Source organism: Panthera tigris, chromosome X (genome assembly GCF_018350195.1).
Source record: "Panthera tigris isolate Pti1 chromosome X, P.tigris_Pti1_mat1.1, whole genome shotgun sequence".
NCBI lineage: Eukaryota > Metazoa > Chordata > Mammalia > Carnivora > Felidae > Panthera > Panthera tigris.
In genome coordinates, this window is record NC_056677.1 from 27,720,347 (window position 1) to 27,743,820 (window position 23,474).

The following is a 23,474-nucleotide window of genomic DNA, read 5'->3' on the forward strand; positions in this document are numbered from 1 at the left end:
ATTATCTCAGGAAGCCAAAGACGAAGTGACTTTTCCCTAATTCAAGTGTAGGTACAGAAAAGGCAAGGCATCACCGTTTATAAAACCGTTGCTGGTGCTTCCATGCTGAGGTATGCAGGTAATCACCCAAGAAGAGAAGGCTTCAAGTCGGGGAGAACCTAGTGAGACCAAATGTACAGACGGGGAGTTGTGTCAACCGGTCACTGAATGACACAGTCCTTGGTGCTCCTTACATAAGGGCAGTGATTTCTAGCCAACACAACAATGCAACAGAAATCTCAGAGGGAAAGGCCTTTTGGCACTAGTCAATCTCTCCACTCAGGCCTTTCTGACCTCGTCGACTTTAGATGATGTGTGAGAAGCTTATCTGTCACACTACCTTTTATAGACCAAGAAAGGATGGACACAAGGGTTGCCTATAAAACAGATGTCAGTCTTCAGTCAGGGAGTCTCAAATGTGGCCCCAAGAATCTGATACGGTTCCGTTGTGAGGTACATTAGAGATCTACACTAGATTCCTTTTACTGTGACAGAGGCCCATAACGGTCTGAGGCTAGTGTTGAGGTTTCCTTGAAATAAAATGTTCTGGACTCTGTCGGCCTGTCCAGTCGGTCATCAGTGGAGTGAAATTATACTCAGACTGCCAACGAGAAGCGGTATCTGAGAAACTGGAAAACTACTACTCTTCTCTCCTGGGATGTCTGGGATGATCCTTTTTGATTCTTTCCGTATGTATGAAGATTAACAGTATTTATTTCTCACAAGTACTCCAGATGATCACCACGGTTCTAAAGAAGCTGAAGTGTGTAAGACAGAGTGTGTTTATGGCTTCCTGTCACCCTACTTATCCTTCTTACACTGAGTAATTCCTCAGGTCTAGTTCCGTAGCTGCACCGAGCACTATTTTATCCTAAGGTTATTATAAGGCTTTCAAACCTTTTGTTCTCCAAGTAGAGAAGATAGACAAGACTGCAGATTTGTAGCAAGGAATTCCTGCCAGGGTCGTTGGCTCCAATGTGATTCATTTGGCTGGGATGTGCACCTTGAACAGCAGGAGGAAGACGCAGGGAACAGCTGCTTTTCTTTTGCTTGCCAAATACGCTGTACAATTCCTGAGCAGTACACTGGGAGCGCAGAGAGAGGATTCACGTGTTGATGTAAGCGCGGGGAACAGACAAACCCTGGCAAAGTGGTCCGTTACATCTGATTCCTTGTTACAGGCCATGGCTGTCTGTCACTGAATGCTCTTTGGAGGTAGTAAACTGGCCGAAATAGACATAGACTGTTTCTCAACCTCCTCTCACTTCCATCTCCTCTCCCCAGTGGCACCTAACTATCACCTGGACACGACACCCAGTGCGCCGAGGTTGTGTGGACTAAGAGAGGAGGAAGGAGGCCTCTGGTGGTGGACGCTCGCTTGTAGCGTTACTGCACTTGCCGTAAGTCAGATACAGCTGAAGATTAAGCTGCAGACAGTATCTATGGCAGTCACGCAGGACTGCTTAGTGTCTTCCAATCTGGTCCCACAGGCACTGTCTGTTCCATCTAGGCTTTGGTCTGGGACAGAGAGAGTGGCAGCATATTGGGAAACATAGCAATGCGCTCTCTATGCCATCCAAAGTTTGCTATGACATCCTAGAAAGTGCTCCTTCTACTCCAGCAGGGAAATGTAGCCTTGAAGGACAACTACTTTTTCCCCCTTCTCTGTGTAATTGTTTGGGAATTGAAAGTGAGCTTCGTCGCTGGAATAAAGTGATCACTCGGCTCCAATGAGCACTGTATGGACATGAAAAAGTTAATGGTCCACTAGGAATGCGTCTGAGACACTGGGCACCTTGGCAAAGGGAAGTGCCTTAAACAATTCATGCTCAGGTAAAGGTCAAGGCCAGAGTTCTCAAACCTAAATAATCATCAGATTGTAGAGGAAATTTTCAAAATACTGTTGCCCTTCTCAATCAAATTGCACTAAGTGAGAAATTCAAAGGAGTTGGCAGGGAGTATGTGGAGACTAACGTTCCTATGCTCTGCCATCTGTGTGATTTTGATGAAATGTGAAAGATGCCATAAATAAGAATTATATAATGACAGATAAATGCAATTAATTGGGCTCACAACAACAAAAAAAGGAAAAGTGGAGTACTACCAGCCATTTCTCAAGGTAGATTTGAAAACAACACGAAACTTGGTAAGGTAGAGGCAGTAAAGCAATTCTCTAATTTTATTGGATACTTTTAATGCAAACTCTGTAATGAATATTTACATTCTATGATGTAAGAAAGAGCCTGATGAACTTGTAAATATTTTTGTTCTTCGTTCCATACAAGAATTGCCCTGAGATACTAGAACACATTGCCAAAAAAAAAAAAAAAAAAAAAAAAAAAAAAAAGTTCTTGAATGTTCCCTCTCCCATCCTTCTTTAAAAACAAAAAATGTACAAGTAATTTCAGCCAGATTTGTCTGAATATTAAACAACAGTTTAGATCATTCAACCCAAAAATCTATCAAGTGGCTTGAAAAAAAATCAGTTTTAAAAGAGCCTAGAGGGGGGCACCTGGGTGGCTCAGTCAGTTGAGCAAACGACTTTGGCTCGGGTCACGATCTCACGGTTTGTGAGTTCGAGCCCCTTAGCGGGCTCTGTGCTGACAGCTCAGAGCCTGGAGCCTGCTTCGGATTCCGTGTCTCCCTCTCTCTCTGCCCCTCCCCCGCTCATGCTCTGCCTCTCTCTGTCTCAGAAATAAACATTAAAAAAAATTTTTTTAAAGAGCCTAGAGGGCTAAAAGGAAGATAGATGAAATAGATGGACATATACCTTGAGAATGGCATTTTATGCCATATAAATTATATATTAGTTGCGAATTGTAACAGATCATAAGTAAAAGCTATATACAACTTTCATTAAAACAAAGAGAAAAACACCAGGAATTTTTATGAAAAAGTACACAGATAATAAAAGAGAATTATCTATTCAAAAATGAATTCCTAAAATGTGAATTCACCAATCCATACTACTGACCTCATGTTTGGAACTGATTAAGTTTTAGACCTTAACATCAGATGTTTTTCATTTATACATTATCTCCTTTTGCTATTCAAACTTTAAATTTTTTTTAATGTTAATTTATTTTTGAGAGACAGAGAGAGAGAGAGAGAGAGAGACCAACAAGTGGTAGAGAAAGAGAGAGGAAGACACAGGATCTAAAGCAGGCTCCAGGTTCCAAGCTTCCAGCACAGAGCCCGAGATGGGGCTTAAACTCACAAACCGCAAGATCATGACCTGAGCCAAAGTTGGACGCTTAGCCAACTGAGCCACGTAGGCACCCCTTGCTATTCAAACTTTAAAGGAAGGAGTTCAACCACCAAATTTTAAGAAATTTCAAGGTGAGATACCCTTAAATGTATATGTTCAAACTCATTCATAAATATTTTAATGCTTTCCCAAAGCAAACAACAATTTACCTAGAGTGAGTATATAATATTTAAATATTAATTAGGTAGTAAAATAGAAAGCATGTGTTGTATATACATATACGGAAATATAAATATACATATATACATATATAAATATTTATGCAAACAGACATAAGTGTATGTGTGCTGCTGTGACCTTTGTGTCTGAATCAAAGTTAATATGTTATAGTCAGTATACTTACACACAAGAAAATGTTAACTAATGTCTTACAAAACATTTCAAAAATGTCTGTGCAAATAGCCAAGAAAACACTATTTATTGAACTAGGGTAAATCATATTTAAAGATAATGATAGAATTACTACCTACAAAATACAGTAAATAAATACATCTCCATGATTCATAATGATTAAAATACAAATGAAACATATTTCCATCAACCTTTGTTCTTGTGAAGGTTACATAATATTTCATTTCCTGTGTCTATAAAGTAGAGAATAATTAAATTCAAAATACAAGATGTGCACTAAAACATTATTAAAATCAAGAATCAAGGTAACTCACAAAATTGACGGAAGGTAAAAGACAATACTTTCTTAGATAATAAAAAAGATACAGCAAATAGAGAAAGATAAAAATTATTTTCTAATTAAAAAACAGAAGGATAAACTGTCTTGTCTGTTTTTCTTACACTGATGAGAGCTGGGCTATGAAATTTATTATCTATGCGTAAATATTACACAGGTGGGATTTTTCCCCTCAAAATGCCACCATTCTTGTCCAATTATTCAATTAAAATTATTATGAAAAGAACTTGCATAGTCCACTACTCAGCTCAAAAATGAAGTCACCTTGAACACAGGTGTTGGCCTAACAGTCTGCTTACATTGTAGTTTTTAAAAAAGATAAGAGTTTTATCACAGAGCATTCAACCTAGGAAAGCCAAAAATCAACATATCCAATATCCTTTCTTCAACTGTAAGGAGACAAAGCACCAAATTCAAAACATGAAAAAAAAAAATGTAATCCTAGAAGCTATATTCGTTATTAAGACGCTAAGATTTAAATCTCTTCAATTCTACCTTTCAAATTTCTGAAGTATTTATCATTGGTTCATCATCCCCAGTGAAATCTTTGTAAACAATGCTGTTCTGTAGAAATACGTCTAATTCTGTAACTTCTGACTCATTTTGAAAGTAATATAGGTATAAAATTAACCAAATATGTAAGCTGACAATCGGGGCTGACGTCAGCAACATACCGACCTGTGCGATCATGCAGGACTCCATGCTTAGGTCTCACGCTCGCTCTGATGATTTGCTGTCACTGCCTTGAAGTTTAATTTTAGAACAAGAATCCTGCATTTTCTTCTTGCACTGGGCCCCACAAATTAAGCAGCTGATCCTAATTACCACAATTTGGAGGAAATGGCCAATAGCTAGAAGACTGAAATACGAATCCAAGCTAAATTGGATAAGGTAGAGGAATTTAAGAGAAGCATGAACTTCAAATTAGAAGCACCAGGACACAGTGACATACTAGTGGAAGGAAAATGAATATCAAATGAACGACTTCCAAATGTGAATGTAATTGGAAAATAAGATTCCCAGCCCCAGTCTTTTAGTTGTTTCAAGATATAATCAGATTTATCCTGGAGATACTGCCTGATGATAATGGAATAAAAGTACCTTGCCTTTTGATTGTCCATGTGTCTGTATGTGTGCCACTGTAAATTACATTAGTACTTTGCAGAAAAGTCTCGAAGAAATTTACAACCGTTTACACTGCAAACCATTTTGTGGACTACTACTTGACGATATTGTTTGCTAACACTTCTGCTTATTTTAAATTGCTCTTTACAACAGAAGAGTGTCTATTGCAAATGTTTTCCACTCTAACTTCTTCAAAAGTACCAGTTCTCTATTATCTCATCCCCACCTCTTCAAACCACCAATACTATACGACCTATAAAAGATGGAGTTCCTTCTCAGGTATGGAGTCTTCCATGAGTAAACTTGCTTCACTTCAAAAGCATCTTCATATTATCTCAATTCACTCACTTCTGCTTCCACAGTCCATCATTCCAGTTCTGCTCATATACCCTCTTCTGTAAACCTTGCTTTTACATGTTAAGTAAATATCTCTACTGGATTCTTCCTCTTATTACAAACAGGTTTAAATCTTTACCGCCCTGGGGTGCCTGGGTGACTCAGTTGGTTAAGCATCCCACTTGCGATCTCGGCTCAGGTTTGATCTCACTGTTCCTGGGTGCAAGCCCCGCATCAGGCTCTGCGCTGATGGTGATGGCGTGGCACCTCCTTGGGATTCTGTCTGCCCTTCTCTCTGCCCGCCGCCCCCCCAACGCCCGCATGTGTGTGTGTGTGTCCGCGTGTGCGCACGTGCGCTTTCTCTCTCAAAATAAATAAGCTTAAAAGAAATCTTCACTGTCCTGAAAGTCAGTAAAATACTGATTCATTACTCAAGTTACTGGCCCTTCTTATTTTTCCCTCACCAAACATTTTTTTTTCATTTTCAAAGATATGCTAATTATCTTTCATCCCCAGCTGTATTGAGACATAACTGGCACATAACACTGTGGAAATTTAAGGTGTACAAAGAGTTAACTTGAGACATTTATAAATTGCAAAATGAGTGCCACCACCCTATTAGTCACCACCTCCATCCCGTCACAGAGTTACCATTTCTTGTCACGCAACAACCTGAAGAATAATTCACATTTACTGCTTCTACTTTAGCACTGACCATTTCCTCTTTTACCTCAATTTAACCTCACAGTTGCCCCTCCAGGAACTGAACAAGGCAACTGAAATTAACAAGGCAATGAACAGCAGTGGAACAAATAAATCCAGCTAGTAGAAACTACTTTTTAAAGGATGATGTGGGTGATGGCGATTAAGGAGGGCACTTGTGATGAACACCAGGTGATGTATGTAAGTGTTTAATCACTAAATTCTACACCTGAAACTAATATTATAATGTATTTTCACTAAATGAAATTTAAGTAAAAACTTGGACAAAAATGAAGCATTCAGTTTTGCAGTTTATGGACAGTTTAGGAAAAAAGAGAGGTAAATATTATTTTAAGTATTTTATAGAATAAGAGGCGGATTCTCAGTTTGCTATTTTTTTACAGAAAATTTACATACTTCTCAGTAAATTGGATATATCAAAACTCTTATGACTAACAGTAATTTGATAAGTTATTTAATATCACACATACCTATTTTCATTAGCTTAATATTTTTGTCTAAAAAATACATACTTATACCTCAGCAGTAAACAGATGAAGAAAATAAACAGATTTCTTTCTTTCTTTTTTAACATTTGGCCTCTGTAATCATCAGGAGAGTAGTTTTAATATCTCTTTAGGGTGACAACCTATTTACAGAGATAGGCAAATGTATTAATTTATTTCTTAAGGACCCACTAGCATCAAGAGGTCTAAAAGTGGACCTCATGTAATTGAAATTAAAAAAAAACAGGGTTCACACAGAAAAACATCGGTGGCTTATATAGATCTGCAGAGACTACCTTTCAGATGTGTTAGGAGAGATGTTGGTAAAGAAAGAGAAGAGCCAAGATTACTTTTAATGTTTCTGGCCTTACAAAAGGCCATATTTCATTCTTTCGCATTGCCAAGTAGTATTCCATTGTGTATACTGTCTTTTGTAGCAACGTGGATGGAACTGGAGAGTGTGATGCTAAGTGAAATAAGTCATACAGAGAAAGACAGATACCGTATGTTTTCACTCTTATGTGGATCCTGAGAAACTTAACAGAAGACCATGGGGGAGGGGAAGGAAAAAAAAAAGTTAGAGAGGGAGGGAGCCAAACCATAAGAGACTCTTAAAAACTGAGAATAAACTGAGGGTTGATGGGGGGTGGGAGGCAGGGGAGGTTGGGTGATGGGCATTGAGGAGGGCACCCGTTGGGATGAGCACTGGGTGTTGTATGGAAACCAATTTGACAATAAATTTCATATTAAAAAATGTTTCTGGCCTGAGAAAATTAAAGAATGAGTTGGCGAGAATAAATATGGTGAAAAATGTGTTGAGTAGGTTTGACAGGAACTCAAATCTAAATATGTGAAGTTTCAGTTGCCTATTACCTATCTAAGTAGCGATCTATAATACCAAGATGGATATATAGGTCTAGAGTTTAGGGCAGAGGTTTGTACTAGAGAGAATATTTTGAAAATCATTAACATGCACAGGGTAGTCAAAGCCACAACCCTGCATAACATATCAAAATGAGTGAATATATAAAGAAAAGAGAGCATAAAGCTTAAAAATTATTTTCTGTATAACTCACCTCCTGCCATGGATGCACATCATCTACAGCTACATATAAAATAATTCCGTTTATAAAAGACCTGAACACTAGTTGAATAGCTGCTTTACAGTCCACAATAAAAGGGTCACATCAACATGATCAGGAGAAATAGAAACATCATCTCACCAAAAAACACCGCTCAAGGTGCAGTGGCTCCAAGTTGGGATGGATCTCACAATTCTAGAGTTTCTCCTGAGGCATGAGGGGTTCAAGCCCCACATCAGGCACCCCAACCCTTGGACCTACAACAAACAGATTAGCCCCCAAAGCATCTACCTTTGAAAAACAATGAGGCTTATATCCAAAAGACACATATATAGAAAAACAACATATCAAATCTACGGGGTGCAGTAAAAGCAATTCTAAGCTGGAAGTTCACAGTGATATAAGCACACCTCAAGAAATAACATATATCTCAATAAAAAATCAAACTTCACCTTTCAAAGAACTAGAAAAAGAACAAAGAAAGCCGAAAGTTAGAAGAAGGAAATAATAAAAATTAGGTTGAAAACAAATGAAACAGTAAAAAAACAACAAAAAATCAATAAACCCAAGATATGATTCTTTGCAAAAATAAACAAAACTGACAAATGTTTAACTAGATACACCAAGAAGAGACAAAGGGTTCAAATAAGTAAAATCAGAAATAAAAGGGGAGAAGTTACAACTGACACCACAGAAACACAAAGGATCCTAAGGAACTACTATGAACAATTTGATCAACCTACAACAATGGATAAATTCCTAGAAACACACAATCTTCCAATACTGAACCATAAAGAAACAGAAAATCTGAATAGACTGGTTATTAGTAAGAAAAACGAATCAGTAATCAAAAACTTCCTAACACAAAACTGCAGTCCAACTTTTTCAAAAAACTGAAGAGGAGGGAATGCTTCTGAATACATTTCACAAGGCCAGCTTTACCGTGATACTAAACCCAGTAAGAACACCACAAAAGGAAAGGAAAGGAAAGGAAAGGAAAGGAAAGGAAAGGAAAGGAAAGGAAAGGAAAGGAAAGGGAAGGGAAGGGAAGGGAAGGGAAGGGAAGGGAAGGGAAGGGAAGGGAAGGGAAGGGAAGGGAAGGGAAGGGAAGGGAAAGAAGGAAAAGAAAAGAAAATCACGGGCCAATATGCCTGATGAACAAAGATGCAAAATTCTTTAATAAAATATTAGGAAACTGAATTCAAAAAAAACATTAAAAGGATCATACACCAGGAAGCTTGGGTGACTCAGGTCAGTTAAGCTTCTGACTCTTGATTTTGGCTCAGGTGCTGAGATCGAGCCCCTTGTTGGGCTCTGGGCTGACAGCACAGAACCTGCTTGGGATTCTCTCTCTGTCTCTCTCTGCCTCTCCTCCACTTGTGCACGTATGCTCTCACACTCCCTTGGTCTCGCTCTCTCTCAAAATCAATAAACATTAAAAAAAAAAAAAAGGATCCTACGCTATGATCAACTGGGATATATTCCGGGGATGCAAGTGTGGATCAACATTCATAAATCAATCAATGTGATATACCACATTAACAAAATGAAGGATAAAAATTATATAATAGCATCAATAGATACAAAAATGTTTGGCACAATTCGACTTCCATTCTTGATAATAACTCTCAACAAAGTGGGTATATAGGGAACATACCTCAACATAATAAAGGCCATATGTAATAAGCCCACAGCAAACATCGTACTCAACGGTAAAAAGGTGAAAGCTTTCCCTCTAAGATGAAGAGACAAGGATTCTCTCTTGCTACTTTTATTCAACATAGTATTGGACATGTTAGCCAGATCCAAGTAATTAGGCAAGAAAAGGAAATAAAAATCATCCAAGTTGGAAACAAAGAAGTAAAAATCACTATTTGCAGATTACATGGTACTATATATATAAAAACCCTAAAAACTCCACCAAAAAATGTCAGAACTAAAAAAATGAATTCGACAAAGTTGCATGATATAAAATCAATGTGTACAAATATGCTGCAATTCTATACACGAGAAATGAACTTTCAAAAACAGAATAAAACAATCCTATTTACAATTACATCAAAAAAAGCAAAATACTTAGGAGTATTTACCAAGGAGGCAAAAGACCTGTATAGACTGAAAGCTGGCAAGACATAGATGAAATAAATTGAAGAAGACACAAATAAATGAAAAGACATTCCATGCTCATGGGTTGGAAAATTAATATCATTAAAATGTCCATATTACCCAAAACAATCTACAGATTCAGCATAATCCCCATCTAAATTCCAAATGCATTTTTCACAGAACCAGAACAAACAATTCTAAAACTTGTATCTAACCACAGAAGACCCCAAACAGCCAAAGACCTAGAAAAAGAAGAAAGCTGGAGGCATCACACTGTATATTACAAAACTATAGTAATCAATAGAGGATGGCTTGTGCATAAGAGTAGACACATAAATCAATGGTACAGAATAGAGAGCCCAGTAATAAATTCACACATATATGGTCAATTAACTTACAACAAAGGAGGCAAGAATAAACAATTGTGGAAAAGACACTCTTCAACAAATGGGGTTATGAACACTGGATAGCCACATGCAGAAAAAAAGAAAAAAGAAAGAAACTGGACGCTATCTTACACCATACACAAAAATTAACTTAAAGTGAATTAAAGACTTTATTGTAAGACATGAATCCATAAAACTCCTAGAAAAAACAAATGGTAAGCTCCTTGACAGCAATCTTGGTGATGATTTTTTGGATTTGACTCCAAAAGCAAAGACACCCAAAGCTAAAAGAAACAAGCAGGACTACATCAAACTAAAAAGCTTCTGCACAGGAAAACAAATCAACAAATAAGGAAATGACAACATACCAAAGGAAGGAAAATATTTGCAAATCGTCTATCTGATAAGAGGTTAATATCCTAAATATATAAAGAACTCATACAAAACAGCAAAAAAAAAAAAAAAGGAAAAAAAAGAAAAACAAACAAACAAGCAAAAAACACAAAAACCAATGTGAACAAAAAAGGGGCAGGTTATCACTATAGACATTTTTCCAAATAAGATACACAAGTAGCCAACAGTCACATGAAAAGATAAATGTTCAACATCACTAATCAAAAGGGAAATGTAAATGAAAACCACAATGAGATGTCACCTGATACCTGTGAGAATGGCTATTATCAAAAAAAGAAAAACAAAAACAAAAACAAGAAATAACAAGTGTTGGTGAGGAAACCTCTGTACACCATTGGTGGGAAAGTAAATTTGGTCAGCGACTCTGGAAAACAGTATGGCAGATCCTCAAAAAATTAAAAATAGAACTACCATACGATCCGGCAAATCCAACTCTGGGTATTTAACCAAAGAAAATGAAAACACAAATTCAAAACGATATACGCACCTCTATGTTCACTGCAGTATTATTTATAATATCCAAGATATGGAAACAATTTGAGTGCCCAATGATGGAAGAATGGAAGAGAATGTGATCTAATTCATAATGGAATTTGACTGAGACAGACGGACAGATAATGGAATACTACTCAGCCATGAAAAATAAATGAAATCTAGGCATGCCCAGGTGGCTGAGTCAGTTGAGCATCCAATTTCAGCTCAGGTCATGATCTCACAGCTTGTGGGTTTGAGTCCCATGTCGGGCATTGCACTGAATGTATGGAGCCTGCTTTGGATTCTGTATTCCTCTCTCTCTGTCCTTACCTGGCTCAGTCACTCTCCCTCCCTGCTCCACCCACCGCCCTCTCTCCTTCTCTCTCTCTCTCTCTTTCAAAAGCTAGTAAACATTAAAAATTTTTTAAAAAGAATGAAATCTTGCCATTTGCAACAATATAGATGGACCATGGGTCTATATTACATTAAGTGAAGTAAGTCACACAGAGAAACACAAATATCATGTGATTTCACTTACATGTAGAATCTAAAAAAAAAAAAATGAAATACAACAAAACAAAACTCATAGATACATAGAACATAAAAGTGGTTGCCAGAGGAGAGGCAAGGTGGGGGTGACCAAAGTGGGCAAAGGGAGTTCAAGAGCTACAAACCTGCAGTTATAAAATAAATAAGTCAGGAGGTTATAATATACACGTTGACTACAGTCAGTAATATTGTGGTGCATTTGTGAAAGTTTCTAAGAGAAAAAATCCTAAAAGTTTGCATCACAAGAAAAAAAAGTAAGTTTGCATGGTAATGGATGGTAACAAGATATGTGCTGATCACAGGGTATATAATATAAAGTCATTATGATATATTCCTGAAACTTATGTTATATGCCAATTATACTTCAATAAAAAATGTCTAATGTCAGTCTAAGATTCATTCCTTCATAGGCGATCTGTCTTACCTCTCTGGTTGCTAATACATAATTTATCTTTGTCTTTGGAATTCTGCAGTTTCAATGTGATATGTCTAAGAGTAGATTTCTATTTATTCTGCCTGTCGTACATTGTGCCTTCTGGTTAAGTGGATTTAGTCACTGGCTCTGGAAATTTTTCTTCAACATGCTTCACATATTCTGCCAAATCCATTCATTATTTTATTCTCTTCTTCAGAATCTCCCATTAGACATAAGTTAAATGTTCACCATCTGCCCCCAAAGATATTTTGTCTTCCTGTTCATATTTTCTACCTCCTTAATTTTTGGTTCTAAACTCTGTATATTATTTTTCAATTTCCTCTTAATTTTTCTTCAACTGTTTAAAAAATGTTAGACATATCCTTATTAAGTTTTAGCATGTTAATTTTAATTTCAGGAGTTTTATTTTGATCTTTTCAAATCTTGTCAATTTTTTCATGTATTTAATACTAATCTCATTTATACCTTAAGTATTTTATCTGCTTCTTTAGTACTAATAATCTGGTAATTCTAATATGTGACATTATAGAGGATGTGGTCTAAATTAGCTCTGTGTTCTATGCAATGATTTTGCCTCGTGAAGTCTTGGGGGTTATTTGTGTTTGTTTTTGTTGTTTGTGTTTTATTTTTGAGAGAGCTCTTGAGAAGGGGAGGAGCGGAGAGAGGGAGACACAGAATCCAAAGCAGGCTCCAAGCTCCGAGCTGTCAGCACAGAGCGTGATGTGGGGCTGGAACTCACAAACCACAAGATCATGACCTTAGCCGAAGTGGGACGCTTAACTGACTGAGCCACCAGGGCGCCCCTTGCTTGTGCGTTATTTTTATTGTGAGCTCCAATTTCACCAAATTTAATCTGTAGGAATACTAAGGGCAATTTTCTTTCTAAAAGATGTGGATTTGCGCCTGACTAGTGCTAGGGTACTACCAACCTAGAGCCACTTAGTCTCTTGTTTTGGCAATTCCTTGACCCTTATTGATAATACACACTGAAATAACAGATCGTCACAGGAACAGGCACACATTTACAAATTTTAAGATGAGATGAATATAACTATTTTTATTATAACTTCTAGACTCAGTAGGAAGAGAAATGGATCTATTTTTATATTGTTACCTTGTGCCACAAGACAGAATACCCCACCCATCATTTCACTGAAGACGTAATAGATAATATTTACTGAGCAATTTTAAGCAGGCTTGTATAGGTTCTCTTTTCAGCTCCCCAGTGTGGCTTGAGCCTGAAACTCATCTTTCTCTTCTAACAAAGAGAATTTTGCCCCAGCTGGCCAAAAATATGGGTTGCTAGTTTTTAACACCAGGGTAACGCTACGGCCAGTCCTCATAGTTGCCTAACTGCTATGGCTTCAGTTCCATCTGTTTTTTTTTTCCCTCTCCCGTAAAGGCAAACTTATCCTTCCCTGCAGGAGAAAAAAAAAAAAACATGTGAAAGTGTATTTATTGGAAATTTCCCAGTATCTTGATGTCTTGCAGAAGGCATTTTAGAATACTTCGTCTGCTTCATCCATGGAAACGGAAGTTCGCTTCATTTCAACATCTGTGAAGTAAGCTGATCAAATCTACCTCATAAAACTAATGTGGGAATTAAGTTTTATACTGTTTATCATTGCTTAGCACAAAGAATGACATGAAAAAACACTCAATAAATATTAGCTATTACTATTATCATAGGTTGATATTTTCCAAGAAGTAAACATATTGAAAAATCATAAAGCATTAGACAAATGGCTTTCCAATAAAAATGTCGGCCTCATGACTGATATGCTGTCAGTTATTTTTCTGGACTGCTTTACAGTTTTTCTTCAATCAATATGTGTCTATTCAGGTCTATCTGTGCTAATGTAGATGTGACAGTGAGTGAACAATTGAAAGTCAAAATTACCTGGGACAACTAATTGGTCCCTCAAGCTGCTTATCATTAAAATTACTATTAAAGCAGAATTAACGAATTCAGATTTTGCTCTTCTCTTTTACTCTGTTATTTAATGCCAGGTGAAAGCATTTACAGATGACTTTGAAAGGGACAGAAGTTGGGCTGTTAATAATTCACAAGAGGGATGAAACAATGACTCATCAAGAGAAGTGGCGAAGACTTTCGACTTCTACATGTGTGATTTTAAGATTTAGGACTCTAAGATGATTTCTTTTAGTCATCCCTAATACTTTTAAGCTCATGCTATAAGCTTTCCTGAGAAATTGGCAAACCAGTGAACTGCGATATTCACTTCTCACAGGCAGCTTTTACTGTTAATATAAGGAAAAGATCATTGTGACTGGAGGTACTACGGTCAAATGGTCATGTGCCCAGGCTCCAAGTGCAAAGAGACTTGGGTCTAAATGCTTGATAGCCTCTTACTATCTCCGTGGCCTCTGATACCATTTCCATTTCTATACAAGAGGTTGTACAGGACCTTAAAACATATGGCTATTGCGCCAACAAATGAAAAAATGCATGCTGAACACTTAGAGCAGTGACTGGTCCTTTGCAGCCATTAGACTATTATTGCTCTTATTATGTATTTTGCTGTATCACTAACAAATCTTCTGTAGCTCCGTTAGTCTGTAATAAGTCGTAAAAATCAGATGATTTGGTCTGATTTTTGGAGCTGTTTCTTGGCTTGCTAACCATCTTCCAAATCATTACTACGAGTAGAAAATTTAGTGCCATATGATTATGAAGAGTGAATGATGCCTTTTCAAGGAATGGAAATAATTTATTACTTATCTGAATGCAAACTCACACTCTCAAATTAGGAACGGGATCTAGCATATCTCTTAAATATTCATAGGCAATAAAAACTCCGGCTGTTTGATCGATTTAACAGGCAACTGAATGTTTCCTTTGCTCTGCATAATTGCAGCTATAAGAAACATTAGGTGGGCAATATAAAAAAATCCACAAACCTCTGACATGGGCATTTAATTGAGAAGAAAATGGGCTAAGGCTCATCTTCAAAGGGCACTTTGTTTATTAATGGAAAAACCATTTTTCTTTAGCCAACAACAACAACAAAAACAAGAAAATTATGGCTTAAATTTAGAATTTTTCACTATAACAATCCAACACACTGTATAGATGGTTTTGGAAAATAAGTGAAATCAATTTAAAAACTATTACTGTAATCATTTTATCTCCTCAGCCCCTTGGATAATTTATCCCAAGGTTCTTTCTACCCTGAACCAAACATTAGTCTTCTCAACTAAATATTCAGTGGGAACACCCAAATGATTAATTTAACTAATAAATTATTAGGTATTTCTCTATTACCTAAGTAGTTTGGAAATGCCCAAAGAACCCAGCTTATACTCTAAGAGCAAAACTCTGTCACTACCCATCATTTTAACTCAACATCATATCTTTAAAGGCGCAGCAGATTAAAGACTAGCACAAAGGAATTTGAGAAGAATATTATCTCCAACATATGTTTTTTTTTTCTAAAGCACCAAACTTGCCTTTTTCTGACTGCCAAATTACTCTCAGGTTATTATTGGTTAGATATCTCATATTAGCATAGCCAGGACTGATACCGGTTTTAAGTTAATTTCAACTTATTTATTTTTACAACATTATGCCTGATAGACTATTGGGGCATAAGTAAAGACTTTCCAATTTTAAGACTTAGGGTATGATAAAAAATCCTTTTATCAGTGTTCTGCATTTATCTAAGCAATGAAAGTATGTGCATTTCACTGTTTTTCATATTGGAATATATGTATTTCTTTGTTTATCCATGACCTTGGTGGGATGCACACACATACACACAAAACACAAAAGAATCCACACACATTGCTTTGAGGATAGGTACTATAGCAAACAACCTAGTAAAAATAAAACGGCATTCATTTATTGAATACATACTATGCTCTTAGTGCTATAGTAAGCACTTTCCACACAGTATTTTGTATTTTGCTCAGGAGATCCCTATGAAACAGGCGATGTTATCAGAGACGAGAAAATGGAAACTTGAAAAAATTACCCAAGGTCACATAGCTGATGAGTTATACAGGGATGTGCCAGTTATCAACTCACTGCCTCTAAACAATTGGTTGTGATACTAGAGTGTTTCTCCTTTGCCGACTGGAATGATGCTAAACTTTGTCAGTAGAGGGCACTGGAGTAACACTGGGGGAAGTAAAGACTTTTCTGTTTCACTTCTCTTTCGCTTCCGTGGCTCTGTGTTGACCCATAGGATACCTAGCGAAGCTTAACTCCTCTGTTCCCAACTCTCCCTCCCAGAAATTTCAGCATTACCCTCTACTGATGCCTTCTGACAAGCTCTGCACGTGCCCCAGTAGCAGGTTCATCATGGGTGGCAAATCCATAGGCAGCTTCCTGGCGTCCAAGCTGGTTTCCCTAAGTTCAATAGCATTGGCCACAGGTAGCTTCCTAGCAAGCGCAACAGGCACACCCTCCGGCCTCCCAGCAATTCAAGGGCATCCCCCACGGGCTACTTCCCCGTGAATTTTATCCGCACGGCACTCCAAGATTCTGTTGACACAGGCTTCAGCCCACTGACTATGTACTAGCTCTGGTGGGGTCAGCCCAGACAATTTCTTTGCCATCTCATGGGCTGGAGTCACACTCTTGCCAAACAGGTTTGAATCCCAGCCTTGTGTAGAGCTCCTCGCTTTCCTCATCAGTTCCTTCCTTGGGTACTATGCCTCCACCTTAGGGTATTCTTTGTGAGTTGTCTTCGATTTTCTCTTAAAAATTAATTCCCAGCAGATAGTTTATAGTTACTTGTATTAAACCTTCCCCGTTCAAGTTACTGTGTTGTTTCTGTGACCTGTCTAACCCTAACACCGAGAAAGGGACTAGCGCAACCGAAGTTTTTCTGATTCAATATTCAGTGATTTAACAACTCAGTTGGGATACAGCAGAGTAGGTGTTCAATCAAGGTTTGTTTCTGAGGTGAATTTTTATTCATTTGGGGAAAACGCCTGGTTCTGCACCAAAGACCTTTGCAATACAGGTCAAACAGAAGTCATTTTTGTGTTACTCAAGGTATGCGAGAATATTACATAAATGAGCCTGATGCCAAGGTCGGGTCAGAGAATGATCTGTCCCTAAGGATAGAATAGACAGACTGCACACTGTTAATGATTACAATTTGGGCCTTTTCACAGCTTAGCCAGGGTTGGTTTTTACAACATGACTTTTGATTTTTTTGCTTGAAACACGATTTCTGACTTGACACTAACATTCAAATATAAATAAAAGCACATTCCAACTCTGCATCAAACTCCAAATTTAAATGAACTTTGAATTAGTTGCCACCTATGAATAACTCCTCTTATTCACGTCCAGTAACAGAGCAACAAGGGTGAAAGGCCAAGGGACTGTTGGGAATCCCCTTTCCAACCCTTTGTACTGATATGGATAAAGGCTGACTAAACTACTCAAGAAAGAAAGTGGCAGGATTCAAAACCATTCAGAAGATCCCTGCAAGCGACCTTCACACTCATCTGCCCCACCGTCACCTACCCCTCTGTGAGATCTGGGGGTTCTCCTATTCCAGACTTCTTTCCAATTTACAAACGTGATCAAACTTCTCCCTCACTGAAATAACCAAAGGTTTCCTGCATACTTTCCTAACATAGGATCGTAGCTTAGGGGGATACCATCCCCCTTAGGATCTTTCTTTCCCTCTGCAGCCAATGGTGCAAACTTGCCTTCCCCCTCATCTTCCCCAGTGTCTTCTGTAATGCCTCGGCATTGTTCTCACTGTCCTCAGGGAAACTCCATCAGAAGTGTTGTGGTAAATGTCATAAGTTATGTCCTTTTTGCCCAATTGTGTCTTCACCTTACCAGGCCCCTCTATTGTATTTGACAATTTTTTCATGCCTTGTCTTAATAAACTGGTACCTCTTAAGCACCCTGCTTTCAACTTGAGTCTCCTTATACCTCTGTGACCGTTCATTCTCGTTGCCTTTGTCAACACCATTTCCTAACCCTTAATTTTATGTATAATGCTTAAATACTGTCCGTGATTCATCTTCTTTTGGCTTACCTGGGGTGATGCCATGAACTTTACAGTTTTAACTAGCACGTGGCCTGGTAAATCCTACATCTGTAAAACTAGTGTGGATCACTCTAACTCCAGACGTGTGGATGGATCTCTCTTTTACTGACTTACAGAATGTCCCCACCTAGACACCTTGTCGGTACTACAGTCAACTTCGTTGATACCCTACCACATAACCCCTTACCCTCAATGGCTCTGAGTTCACCTGAAGCTATGGCGGCCAGTTTCTGCTAACACTATAACATTCCCCCTGTAAGCACACACGCTTCATACTTTGACTGCCCTCAACAGCCAAGAAGTGCTGGGATTTTAAGCACCTGAGGGCAATCCTCCAACAAAAAGAGAGGGAAATTGGTGAATAAACACTCGAATTTCCATGAGCTCAGGGGGACAATTCTGAGCAAGTTCTGGAGCACTGGTGTTCTACATGATTTCCATAAAGCTCCCAGTTGGACTACCCTGTCACTCACAGTGGAAACTCACTGATAAAAGTACCCTTCATCAACCTTCCAAGCTTTCATTCTGCCATTCCCCCCCACTCCCTCACTTGTCCTTCTTGGTATTATCTTCCAAACTGACTACCAGCGCCCAAGTCCTTGACTCAGGGATTGCTTTTAGTTGGTATCAAACTTAAGCAGGCACTTCAGGATCAATGGAGATAAAAAGTGACATGTGATTTTTCACCTCCAAACTTGCTTTCTTTTTTTCTTATTTTCTCCATCTTGTTTATGAAAAATAAGAGATACCCAGTCACCTGAATCAGAAACCTAGATGGTCTCCTAGATGTTTCGTTTTCACTGTACCTGTCACTACTGCCCTTGCCTTCAACTGAGCTAAAAATATCACTAGTTCCTTGGTCTCACTACCTGCCATCCCCCTATCTCTTACACCACATACTCTCCATAGCCTCTGTGGGGGGAATGTGATCTGAATGAGGCACCTCTCTTCTCCTTCCCCCGTACATTTTAAACCCTTCAGTTTGTTTCCTGAGTGCATGGTTATAGACCAGACCGTTTGAGAAGCAGAGATCTCTGTCAGCAGCCTCGCTCCTGCCTACTTGTTCAATACTGCCTTCAGACGCTCCTCCACCTGTACCTTATGCTCCAACAAAACCAAATGGTTTGCAGATGTGCATATATAACCCCCCTCATATTTCCAAGTGTTTGAACGTGTATGTCTACCCATCTGGAATCACCCTCTTACACTTGCCCATTTGGCAATCTCCTACTCTACTTTTAAAATGTCATTTACAGTGAATTTTCTCTAGGAAAGGTACGCCAAACGCCTTCCAATGCCGACCCACACAGGTGTGCACCCTTTCTCTGGGTTCTCGAACCCTCTGTGGGTAACCTTTAAACACACCTTTTTGCATCTTATAAGGATAGTATTTGTTTTTATGTCCCGAACACACTAAGAAATCAGTGACTTTTTGTGTAACTACTCAGTGTCTATAAGTAATGAAGGAGAGGAACTTTCCCTACTTATTACTTAACCTTAGAAAATGGTCTCACATGTTATAGACATACTCAGTAAGTGGATATAAAACTAAACTTCATTATGACCTACGTTTTTCTTGTTGACAATCCATTCTTGATTTAGGAGAGCGTACACAAAACACTATTTGATTGGGAGTAATAGGCTATTTTCTCCTAATTTTGATTTAAAAATTAAAAAAAACCACACACTATCAATTTTAAGTATGAAAATTCCTCTGTTATATGTAAGTTAAAACTCTTTAGTAGTACTTGGGAAAAATTAACTATTTCTAGAGTAGTAATAGGATCACACGCACTACTAACCCATCACACATGACAATAACATGTGTGTGCATGCATTGAGAAAGGTGGGCAGAGAGGGAGGAAGGTCAGGGGAGAGGGAGAAAGGGACGGGGGTACCTACACATGCTGGGTAACCTTGGGAAGGGAAAAGAATTCTGTGGTCAGTTAAGATCTGACGTAGAACCCTAGACTAACTTGTCTGTTTGTGAACTGGAGCACATTACTATATTTGGCACGTCTCAGTTTCCTGTTAAAACCCATACTTTATAATGTGTCTGTAAGATAAAATACTAAAGGGTGCATGTAAATAATTTACTCATGTTTAGCACGTGACAATTTCTTAAACCTGGAAGCTGAGCTAATATTGAAAGTACTCTTCATTTTATCAGCGATGGAAACCATTTGAAAAGATTTTTCACTCTTATCGTCATACCTCTTCATGTAGTTCTCTCCAACGAGAATTAAACGTCTCAAGTTCCTCATTGATCAGTTCATCCATGACTCCACCATCTGTTAGGGTCTGTGCCAATATGCGAATCTGATTCGGGTTATCCTCTGAATGTTGCATCAAATTTTCAAGTGACTGAAACACATGTGCAATAATTACTATTTCCCTTCTTTCGCTAAATATATTGAATTAACACAAAATGCTTAGTAACTTCTTATTTACAGATCATTAAGTTAAAAGCAATTTCAAGCAATACGTAATTGGGATCATCAAACATCAAAGATCATTGTTATTAAAACATAGGATGTTTTCGCAGGTATATCTTCATGGGCTTGTGGCAGGACTGTGGGCTGGGGTACTTAAAACTTATTCACAACCACCTTCTTCTGTGATGTCCTCTACTTTTACACCTGGAAAGACAAAATACTCAATTTCTCAACGTCTTTTATAGCTAGTGATGGCTAACTGACGTGATTCTGACAATATACACAGGTAGAAATTCAAGAGCAGTTTCCCCTCCCAAATTAAAAAAAGAAAAAAAAAGTTGTAACATTTAGAAAAAAATCCCTTTGCCCTTCATACTTTTCACACACACACAGCTTTCAAGTGGAGCAGCCATCTTTGGACTGAAAGGCAAGAAAGATAAGAATGAAGTCCTTCCATCTGATAATTTAATAGGATAACTGCATCATCACACCCCTTGCTCTGGCCACCATGCTGCTTCTACCAATGCACTGTGTGTGCTGCCTCTTTTTTGGAAGATGCATCACATGGCTGACTCACGAGGAATGCTTCATCAGTTCACACCTCTGAAGAGGGCAGGACCAACATTAGGGTCCATTTCTGACCACGCTCATTGTTCTCCGATCCCTCTTCGGGTTCTACAATTCTCTTGAGGGAAGCAGTAAGCTGGATATATGATGTTTAGGTTTCTGTTCTAACATGCCAGAGTCTCAATGCTATCTAAGGAATCATTTTTCCCAATTTTCTTCCCATCTTAATTTATGTACCTCACTTTAGCATATTTACACAGGGACTGCATTGCAAATGGGCCTAAATAAAACCACACAGCTAAACTACATATTCATTATATATGAAGGGTAACCAAAAGTACAATAAGATGGACAGAACATAAATTGTTGTTCTAAGTTCACATAAATCAAAGTTTATACATGCAAATTCCTTTAAATTTTACTTTTGAAAGGTCTTCAAAATAAAACTTGAGAGGGTACTAAGATTCTGTAGCACAGAAAACGTAGTACATTTTAAGGATATATTTCTAATATCAGAGCATGCCCATTTGATACTTCACAACATTGCGTAAGGTACAAATTCATGCTTTTAAATAATTTAAAAGTATGGCTCAAAAAAATAATAAAAGTATATTTCAATGCAGTAAGTGTAGCTTTTACACTGGAAATAACGTTTTATATTATCGTCCCGTTTAGCTCTACTGCAAAGGAGGAAGCCTGTGCGTTCAAACTGTCTTTGCAGGTCTGGATGTGGAAGATTGACGCAGTAAAGAAAAGTGGCAACAGAGAACCTCATAATTCAGAAAAAGACAGATGTCCTTTGGAAGAGGTTATTTAAAGCCTCTTTAAAACCTTGAAGGTTTCTAGAAGACACAAAGGCTTCACCCAAAGTGCCAGTGTGGGGTGCGGGGAGGCATTAGCAAGTATGCTCTGTACTTTCTACTTGGTACTGGGCGTCCAGTGCATATCAATTATGATCGTCTAGATTAATTCACCACTTACATCCAGAACCTCAGAGATTTCCTCAGCTCCACTAGGAATATTTTCCGTGGTTTTAAGTTTGAATTCTACTTCGTTTAGCCACTTGTTTGCCTTCTCCAAGTATGACAATAATTCGTGCCAGCACGCCCAAACTTCCTAAGAAAGAAATACATAGCACAGATGAAATATTTCATACAAAAGTGACTTGACACTTTGGAATTTCCATTTGTAAAACTCTGAAAATAGAACATGTTTATTTCACATCATTCACCTTGGTCATGCTGATCATCTAATATGTTTATAATTACTAATCATTAAGGAAACCTTCTATTACAGAAATTAATTACAGGGTCAGTGATTTACTTTTTCTAAATAGAAAAATGATTCATCAACAACAGAGTATGGAAAATAAAAGAAATAAAAGAACACCTAAAAACGCATATACAAATCTAACATCTCAAAACATTAACCATGATCACTTTTCTGTGACCTCCTTTAAAGTTTACCACATGTAAGTAATTTGATAGTTAACATTAGAGTACAGATTTAGTTATAGTGCTCTTGAAACCTTACACCATATAATTTTTCCATATTACGAAGAAGACATTTTTAATGAAAATCTCAAATTTCATTAAAGTGGCTATACTTTTGTTTTCTTAACAATCAACACTTTTTGGGTAGTTAGACTATTTTTAGTTTTATTCGCTATTATAAATTTGAGGCGAGCATCATCAGGGGATATGGATATTCTTCCCTATTTCAAATTATTTCTTTCAGGTATATTAACAGGAATATGACTAGTAACTATTTCAAGGCTATGACTATTTTTAAATGGCTTGCGATATGTATTAAAAAATGATGACTGTAATAAACAAACATACTCGTATATAAAAAAAGCAAAACTTTAGGATTGCAACCAGAATACATAAAAAAAAGTATTCTTTGACTTTGGGTATGGGAAAGGAGATCTTAAATAAGACATTTTGTTAAAAAAAAAAAAAACAAACAAACACCATAAGACAGAGATGAATAAATGTGATTACAGTAGAAATAAACCCTTCTATTCATCAAAAGGCACCATAAAGACATTGAAAAACAGCCTCAAACTTGAAGAAAACAATTGCAAAATTTGTAACAGGTAAGTAAGAAACGAATGTCAACAAATCAATTAAAGGTGAACAGACATCCCAATAGAAAATGAAAGGAAAACCCGAACTAGCATTTCAAAGAAAAAGATACATGTGTACCCAATAAACATATGAAAATATGTTCATCCTTATTAGTAATCAAGGGAATGTAACTCAAGATTACAATGTGATACGCATGCCATGTTGACTGACTGACACAAGTGAGAAGTTTA

At 37.6% G+C, this 23,474-nt stretch overlaps 1 protein-coding gene across 1 annotated transcript in view; it reads right to left on the minus strand.

The window, feature by feature from the left end:
- DMD (dystrophin) overlaps nt 1-23,474 on the minus strand; it is a 1,614,661-nt gene that overhangs the window by 1,239,307 nt on the left and 351,880 nt on the right. Inside the window, exons 24-25 of the mRNA XM_042974140.1 lie at nt 22,136-22,270; nt 20,367-20,516 (exon numbers count right to left, since the gene is read on the minus strand). Coding sequence (XP_042830074.1) covers nt 20,367-20,516; nt 22,136-22,270 — 285 coding nt within the window. The remainder of the gene's footprint in view (nt 1-20,366; nt 20,517-22,135; nt 22,271-23,474) is intronic.